The sequence below is a fragment of the Aquarana catesbeiana genome, linkage group LG02, assembly GCF_042186555.1.
Source record: "Aquarana catesbeiana isolate 2022-GZ linkage group LG02, ASM4218655v1, whole genome shotgun sequence".
NCBI classification, from domain to species: Eukaryota; Metazoa; Chordata; class Amphibia; order Anura; family Ranidae; genus Aquarana; species Aquarana catesbeiana.
This window is the reverse complement of record NC_133325.1, coordinates 306,628,615-306,637,849: the sequence shown is the minus strand read 5'-3', so window position 1 is coordinate 306,637,849 and position 9,235 is coordinate 306,628,615. Positions and strand designations below refer to the sequence as shown.

The 9,235-nt window shown below is 45.5% G+C and overlaps 1 protein-coding gene across 2 annotated transcripts in view; it reads right to left on the bottom strand.

Moving 5' to 3' along the window:
• Positions 1 to 9,235, bottom strand: part of GABRB3 (gamma-aminobutyric acid type A receptor subunit beta3) — a 682,386-nt gene that overhangs the window by 296,180 nt on the left and 376,971 nt on the right. Inside the window, exons 1-3 of one of the 2 annotated variants that reach the window (XM_073614637.1) lie at positions 3,728 to 4,794; positions 2,156 to 2,247; positions 1,837 to 1,904 (exon numbers count right to left, since the gene is read on the bottom strand). In XM_073614637.1, coding sequence (XP_073470738.1) covers positions 1,837 to 1,904; positions 2,156 to 2,247; positions 3,728 to 3,807 — 240 coding nt within the window. In that variant the 5' untranslated portion in view covers positions 3,808 to 4,794. Of the gene's footprint in view, positions 1 to 1,836; positions 1,905 to 2,155; positions 2,248 to 3,727; positions 4,795 to 9,235 lie in introns of those variants that run through there. The other variant, XM_073614636.1, reaches the window with a different exon arrangement.

Here is a 9,235-nt window from a genome sequence, read left to right as displayed (position 1 = left end):
AAAGAGTGGGGAGAGAAGGTGTGAGAAAGAAAAGAAGAGAGAGAGTGAATAGGAGAGCGAGAGAGAGAGTGAAAGAAAGAAAGAAAGCGATCACGGAAGAGATAGATAGATAGATAGATAGATAGATAGATAGATAGATAGATAGATAGATAGATAGATAGATAGATCAAAATAAAGAGAAAAAAGATGGAGGCAGAGTGAGAGAGATAGAAAGCAAGGGAGAGAGAGAGAGTGAGAGAGAAAATAGAAAGATAAAAAGAGAGGAGAAAGAAAGAAAGAAAGAAAGAAAGAAAGAAAAGAAAGAAAGAAAGAAAGAAAGAAAGAAAGAAAGAAAGAAAGAAAGAAAGAAAGAAAGAAAGAAAGAAAGAAAGAAAGAAAGTGGGAGAGATAGTAACAGAGACAGAGAGAGAGAAAGAAAGATAGGGAAGGTGTGAGAGAGAAAGAAAGATATAGAAAAGAAGAGAGAGAATAGGAGAGAGAGAGAGAGAGAGAGAGAGGAGAGAGAGAGAGAGAGAGAGAGTGAAAGAAAGAAAGAAAACAATCAAGAAAGAAAGAAAGAAAGAAAGAAAGAGAAAGAAAGAAAGAAAGAAAGAAAGAAAGAAAGAAAGACGGAAAAAGGGAGTGGGAGAGATAGAAAAATGGAGAGAGAGAGAGAGAGAGAAAAGAGTGGGAGAGAAGGTGTGAGAAAGAAAAGAAGAGAGAGAGTGAATAGGAGAGCGAGAGAGAGAGTGAAAGAAAGAAAGCGATCACGGAAGAGATAGATAGATAGATAGATAGATAGATAGATAGATAGATAGATAGATAGATAGATAGATAGATAGATAGATAGATAGATAGATAGATCAAAATAACAAAATAAAGAGAAAAAAAGAGAGAAAGAGAAAAAAGATGGAGGCAGAGTGAGAGAGATAGAAAGCAAGGGAGAGAGAGAGTGAGAGAGAAAATAGAAAGATAAAAAGAGAGGAGAAAGAAAGAAAAGAAAGAAAGAAAGAAGAAGAAAGAAAGAAAGAAAGAAAGAAAGAAGAAAGAAAGAAAGAAAGAAAGAAAGAAAGAAAGAAAGAAAGAAAGAAAGAAAGAAAGAAAGAAAGAAAGGGGGTGGGAGAGATAGTAACAGAGACAGAGAGAGAGAAAGAAAGATAGGGAAGAGAGAGAGGAGAAACATAAAAAAGAGAGGAGAAAGATAAAAGAGTGAGGGAAAGGGAAAAAGAAAGGGGTGGGAGAGAGAGAGAGAGAAAGAAAGAGAAAAAAGTGTGAGAGAGAAAGCGAGAGATAGGAGAGAGAGAGAGAGAGAGAGAGAGAGAGAGAGAGAGAGAGAGAGGAGAGAGAGAGAGAGAGAGAGAGAGATACCAAGGAACCAAGGAAGAAAGAGAGAGAGAGAGAGAGAGAGAGAGAATAATCTATTAGAATTCAATGTTCTGTTAAATGGTAAACATTATCTGCCTTGAATGTATCCCATAGTATTTAGAAGCATGACCTAAGTGCTTTAGTATACCGGCCAGATAATGCATTAGTGTCCTATTGACGGAGCTTAAAAAGCAATTTCTAGCAGAGACCTTTCAGCACCACGGACAGCTCATATACTTGTACTACACAAACGAAAAGACAGCCCGTTCCAAGACCTCTCAAACACGCAGAATTCTAACAATGGCATGCAGACAAATAATAGCAGCAGTATAAAACCAACAGCAAAGAGGCCGCCGCAATGACATAGGTTATATGAGAGCCAAGCCCGGAGTCGCACACAGCTAAGAATGGAGAGACAGTATTTGGAAGTCAGCCCCCCACACAGGGCAGGAGAGGAGAGGAGGGAAGAGGAGAGGATTCATGTCGGCTTACCATGTTGACTTCAGAGACCATATCAATGCTGGCGATGTCTATATTCATTCCAACAGCCACTGGAGAACCTGGAAAGAAATCAATAAGGAAACCCTCATTCTAGAAACTCCACTTCTTCCGACTTAATGGATATTAGCAGGCATGCAATCAACATACAGGGAACTTGTGATGGTTTACAATCAATGTTTATGGTGTACTTTACATTGCATACACTGACTATGGCTATACAATAACCTATTCCAATGCAAGCATTGGACGATGATGATGACGAATGAAACAATAAAAAACAGCATATACATTAGAAATAAAAGTGTCTTACCTCCAAAGTCTGGTCTTAGGCGGATGTCATACCCCTTTAATAATTTATCCACTGTCTCTTTCACAAATGACATATTACCGGGATCATTGACACTGTGGACATACAAAAGATTTGGTCACAGCAGGGACTAGTACAAAGGAAGAACAACATTTTCTGCTGAACTTTTTTACACCTCTCAAGAAATCCGTGCCAATAAAGGCTACATAAAAGCTTAATAGTATCACTTTTCAGCTCCTCTCACTAGCTCAGAAGTAAATGGGTTATACTTGTGACTAAATATATAGAAAACCATATACAGAGTCTTTTTAAGAAGATCATAGTCCCATAAAAGTAATGTGGGACCCCTTTGAGAAAGCCCCTATGGTTAGATGGGAAACTTACCTTTGGACTTAGCACACCACCACTAGGACAGGAGCAAAGATCAATCCAAAGAGAGAGTGCTACATTCCTCCGGGCACGCTGGGGTTAAAATCAGTGGGTCCCCCAAATGTAAAAATCGGGATCCTCCAAAAGTAAAGTGTGACTTTTTTGACGAAGCCTCTCATGGTTCCATTGGAAACCCTCTTGGGCTTAACACACGACTTCCACTAAACTTAAACTAAAACAGAGATCAAGCCAAAGAGAGTACTACATTTTTCTGGGCATCCCAAGCACACTGAGATCAGATCAGAGGTCCCCTAAAAGGTAAAACTCAGGGTCACCCTAAAAGTAAAGTGTGACCCCTTTCATGAAGCCCCTATGGAAACCTACCTTTCAACGCATCACACAACCACCACTAGATAGAAGCAGAAATCGATCCAAAGAGAGAGTACCACAATCTTTCGTGCACCATGGGGCAGAGATGAGGCCCCCCAAAATAAAGCTCATGGTGCCTCAAAAGTAAAGTCTGATGAAGCCACATTGGGCTCACTGAGAAACATAGCTTTGTGCTCAACACGCCACCAATCTAAAGAGAGAGTACCACATTCATCTGGGTACCCTGAAGGCAGATCGGGGGTCCCCCAAAAGTAAAACCATGTCCCCTCAAAAGTAAAGTGTGATGAAGCCCCTGGGGTTCCCTGGGAAACCTACCTTTGTGCTCAACACACCATCTCTACTAGGACCAGAGAGTACCACATTCCTTCGTGCACCTGGAGGCAGAGAGGAGGTCCCCTCGAAACTAAAGCCCACGGTCCCTCAAAAGTAAAGTGTGATGAAGCCACATTGGGCTCACTAGGAAATTTACCTTTGTGCTCAACACACCACTGCTACTAGGACCGGAGCAGTGATCAATCTAAAGACAGCGTACTACATTCATCTGGGCACCCTGAAGGCAGATCGCGGGTACCCCAAAAGTAAAGTCATGTCCCATCAAGAGTAAAGTGTGATGAAACCCCTGGGGCTCCCTGGGAAACCTACCTTTGTGCTCAACACACCGCCGCTACTAGGACCTGAGCTGAGATTAATCCAAAGAGAGAGTACCACATTCCTCCAGGCACCCTGGAGGCAAATCGGGGGTCCCCCAAAAGTAAGACTCATGGCCCATCAAAAGTAAAGTGTAATGAAGCCCCTGGGGCTGCCTGGGAAACCTACCTTTGGGCGCAGCACACCACCGCCACCAGGACCGGAGCAGAAATCAATCCAACGAGAGAGTACCACATTCCTCCGGGCATCCCGGGCACACCGAGGGGCAGATCGAGACAACCGTAACCGCCTTTACGGTTCTAGTAGCTGAGCCTTACATCCGAACTTCTTCTACAGATTAAGGCAAGCCTCAGTGAGCAGCATTAGGCGTCAGAGTAAAGGAAGTTCCTGGAATCATCAAGGGAATAGTGACTGTGGGGGGAGGAGATAGTTATGTCATGAGCAGGGTAACTGGGGTGTCAGTGTGATTAGGGCAGGGTGGCTGGATCCTCAATCTTCTATCTTGCCATCAGTAAATAAATACAAGTCCATAACGTTTTCTTTTTTCCTCTGATCTGCCTAGGCTTTAAAAGGAGTGTCCTTGTGTGTTCAGCAGCACCATGGTACAAGGAAGGGACCTGGATTGACGATGAAGAAGCATGCAGCAGTCATGCCTTGCTTGCATCCCTCCAGCCACTGCTGACATTTTAGGCATAGGAAGACAGGCAGGCAGGTGGGGAGAAGTTTGCAGGAGAGATGGAAGGAGGCGATCAGGAATCTGCAGCACCACCAGCACCGGTTTACACTGAGTCCATGGCCATGTGTAATCATGGGGGTGGGGGAGCCCCTTAATCTCCGACAAGCACAGCCCACACTCATCAGGAGCCAAAGCAGACTCAGCACTGCAGCAACAGCAGCAGCTTTTCCTCCCCAGTCAAGGAATACAAGACATTGCTGCAGTCCTAGATTGCTGGCTAAAGTCCTGACGCTGGGGAAAACAACACGTGTGTGAGTGACGGATGGGGAGCAGAGCACCGGGGATGGCAGCAGGATACACCGACAGTACCTGGGGCAACAGCCGCACTGGGAATCCTCAGCTCACTTCTGCCATTTGCTGCTCAAAGGCCATCTGCCAGTCAATGGAGCGATCCGGAGAGCAGGGGACACACACTCACAGCTATAGTCTCTGGTGACAACGATGACAGCTCCTTCTGTCTGTCAGCCACCAATACAGCCCCCTCACTCTACCAATACAACCCCCCCCTTACTCTACCAATACAGCCCCCTCACTCTACCAATACAACCCCCCCTTACTCTACCAATACAGCCCCCTCACTCTACCAATACAACCCCCCCCTTACTCTACCAATACAGCCCCCCCCCCTTTACTCTACCAATACAGCCCCCCCTTACTCTACCAATACAGCCCCCCTCACTCTACCAATACAACTCCCCCCCCTTTACTCTACCAATACAGCCCCCCCCCTTACTCTACCAATACAGCCCCCCCTCACTCTACCAATACAACCCCCCCCCCTTTACTCTACCATACAACCCCCCCCTTACTCTACCAATAAGGCCCCCCTTACTCTACCAATACAGCCCCCCACCCCCTTATTCTACCAACCCCCCCCTTTACTCTACCAATACAGTCCCCCCCCTTACTCTACCAATACAGCCCCCCCCTTACTCTATACCCACCCCCCTACTCTACCAATACAGCCCACCTTACTCTTTTCATCAGCAACTCATCTTGCGTAATGTTGCGTTTTCCCTAAATGTCTTGAAAGGGAGTTTCTTAATCTGATTAGAGCTGTGACTGTTATATTCATAGCATCGCCCGTGCCTTGGAAATAGCACGCCTTAAACCCCCGCCACATGCATGCATCAAATAGGATTTCCCTAATTCAACTTGGCTAATCCTCCTACATTCTATAGTACGACTGACCTCAGCATTGGCTGCCTTCACTTTGCTGTACAAGGCAGGAGGGTGGGGGGGCAGTGCCAGAGGTGGACGGGGGACCTCAATCCCATGCGCTCCCTTTTCAAAAATCAAGAAGACATTTTGCTTTTAATGATTGCTAGAAAATATGAGACAGAGTAGTTGATTTATCCAAAAATGAAGAAGACTTTGCTTTGATGATTGCTAGAAAATATGAGACAGAGGGGTTTATTTACTAGAGGCAAATAGGCTGTTCAGTTTGCAGGGGAATTTGCACTTTTGCAAAAGAATTTCCATGTTGTAAAATAATTTTCCCTTAAAGCGGTTGAAAAATGGATCCTGTTCCTTTAAAGTTTGAATAACAGCACAGTGCTTGTGCTGTGTAATTTGGCTCCTTATATAATCTATAATACCTGGTTGATCCTGCCTGGTGCTGCCCTCCCCCTCTGTAAACTGGCCACATTTATCATGGCTGCTGAGCTTCTGATACTGTGGTCAGTTTACATGCCTCCGTCATCTGCAGCTCTCCCCTGTCCTATCCCCCCCCCCCCCCGCTTGTCAGCTCGTGTCAGTGTCTACCCCCTCCCCTCTGTAAATTGACCACAGTTTATCATGGCTGCTGAGCCTTGACCACCGTGATCAGTTTAAGTGCCTCCATCATCTGCAGCTCTCCTCTGTCCTCTTTCCCACCCTCCCTGCTTGTCATCTTGTGTCAGTGTCCACCCCTCCCCTCCCGCTGCTAAAATTACTTGGTAATTTTAATACAATGCCTGTGTTAGATAACATTATGTGCCCCAGTGTATGTGCTTTATAAAAAAAATGTTTTCTACCTTATTTCATAGCCCCCGCTTGGTGCTCAGGGTGACGGCCTACTATTCTCCTCCTCTATTCCTGGCTGACATCAGCGGAGGGCTTTCTCTCGCTGTACTTCTCAGATCAGGAGATTAGAGTGGCAGGCAGTCATGTGAGCTCTGAGAGATGCTCAGAAAATAAGGTATAAAACAGCGTTTTTTATAAAGCACATACACTGGGCAGATATTGTTATCTAACACTGAGGATTATATGAAGAGAACAAAGTGGTTTTACAACCACCTAAAAGTGATATTAACAACATGTTATACTTACCTGATCTATGCAGTAAATTTGCACAGAGCAGCCCAAAACCCTCTTCCTCGGGTCCTTGCTAACGCTTCTCGCCCCTCCCTCCTGCTGAGTGCCCCCAAGAAAAATAGCTTGCTATGGGCGCACCCGAACAGAGCCACTGCTCCATTCAGACACGGAGCCGCGGCTTGGCCCTGCCCCCCTCTATCTCCTGATTGGCTCACTGTTTTTGACAGCAATGGGAACCAATGGCACCCCACTGCTGTCTCAGCCAATTAGGGACGTGTGAGTCCTGAACAGCCGAGTTTCTCGTGCAACATCACTGGATTGAGAAGGAGGAAGGAGCTCAGGTAAGTATTAAGGGGGCCTGAGGTAGGCTGCTGCATACAGAAGTTTTTTTTCATCTCAATGCATAGAATGCATTAAAGTGGTGTTCCGGCCGAAATTACACTTTTTAAATAAAAATACCCCTATAATACACAAGCTTAATGTATTCTAGTAAAGTTAGTCTGTAAACTAAGGTCTGTTTTGTTAGTTTATAGCAATAGTTTGTTATTTTATAAACTTACAGCAGGCCGTGGCCATCTTAAGTGTGGGCATCTGAAGCCAGACTGTATTTCTTCCTGGATCTCATCCTTGCAGATCTCGCACATGCTCAGTACAGCACAAGCAGTGTAATAGGTTTCAGGTCAGGTTTCCATAGCAAACGGCAGTGTCAGAGGAAGTTGCCGCCCTTCCCAGAAGGCATTGCAAACAGGAAATGATGCGATGGGCCACGGCCAGGGAGGAGGAAGTGAGAAATGAATACAGCAGATATACAGTAGGTGCTGAGAAAAAAAAATTAAAAATATCCAATTCATTTACAGTGCACAGTTTAGTGAGGGATGCTGAAGAGTTGTAAAAGTGGGTGGAACTCCACTTTAAGATATTAAAAAAAAACCTTCTGCCTTTAGAACCACTTTAAGGCCCATACAAACAATCAGAATAGCATACAAAAAATACCGCTTTTGAAGCGACCCGTTCGATAATCTGATCACTAGTACACAGCTTTCATCCGAAATTATCCGAATGTCAGAAACCAATGAATCAGACTGAGACAGAAGTACAGGTAAATCTCACTTGTTTAATAATAATAAAAAAAGGTAAACAGAGTAAACGTAGTCAAAACATAGCCAGAGTTCAGGAACCAGAACGGATAGTCAGACAAGCCAAAACATCAGAGAGTCAGAGATGAGCATAGTAGAACAGCAAGCAGGATCTGGAGCCAGAAGGATGTCAGCCAAGCAAATCTTTAAAGGAACACAGGAGAGCATCTCTAGAGATGTGACCAAGGCGAAGGTAGAGATCATCTGGGCTGGATGGCTTAAGTAGGCAGGACTGACAAGCAGGATATCAACAGGTGAGGCACTATGGAGAGATAGGAGCTGGCAATTAGTCGACAGCTGAGCAGCCAGCTGAGCCCAGCCATGACAGTACCCCCTCCTCAATGACCCCTCCCCCTCGGAGGACCACCAGGCTTGAGGGGAAAACATCTATGGAAATCACGAAGGAGGACAGGGGCATGTACTGTACGTCTGAGGATGAGACCCAAGAGCGTTCCTCCGGACCGGTACCCTTTCCAATGCACCAGGTACTGTATGCGCCCACGGAACCTATGGAGTCCACAATGGACTGTACTTCATACTCCTCATGGTTCTCAACCTGTACAGGGTGAGGACGAGGCACCAAGGTGGTAAAGCGGTTGCAGACCAAAGGTTTTAATAAGGAGACATGGAATACATTTGAGATACGCATATTAGAAGGAAGCTTTGATGTATAAGCCACTAGGTTAATCCTGCGAAGAATACAGAAAGGCCTAATAAACCGAGGTGTGAACTTCAAAGAGGGAACATGAAGTCAGATGACAGCCAGACCCTGTCCCCAACCTGGTAGCAAGGCGCAGGCAGGCGTCTGCAGTCAGCATGGACTCTGTACCTATCAGCATGTCGCAAAGCCTCCTGGACTTGTGCCCAAGTGGAATGAAGACCACAGAGATGCTCCTCTAACACAGGAATACTCTGCGGAACAAATGAGTCAGGCAACATGGAAGGTTGCAAACCATAGTTCGCCATAAACGGGGACAACCGGGAAGCAGAATTCAAGGCACTATTGTGAGCAAACTCCGCCCACGGTAAGAGATCTGACCAGTTGTTATGATGGTCAGAAATATAGCAACGTAGGAATTGCTCCAAGGACTGATTGGCTCGTTCTGCAGCCCCATTAGACTGAGGGTGATACGCAGAGGAAAAAGCAGGCTGAATTCCCAACTGTGTACAAAAGGCTCACCAGAAACGGGACACAAACTGACTACCTCTGTCCGAGACAATCACCTTGGGTAGCCCATGTAAGCGAAAGATCTCCCGAGCAAAAATGGAAGCCAGTTCCTTAGAAGTGGGCAACTTCTTAAGTAGAATACAATGACACATCTTTGAGAATTGTGCAATTATGCGACTGGTGTGGAGGCAAACTACCAGCTTGATCTTTGCCAAAGACATCGCTAAAATCGCGGTACTCCCCCATCAGGGAGGAGAGTGAAGAGGTGTACAGGACCTTGGCTACCTTCTGAAAGCATGTCTTACTGCATTGTGGCGACCAGGAGAGAACTTCAGCATGGA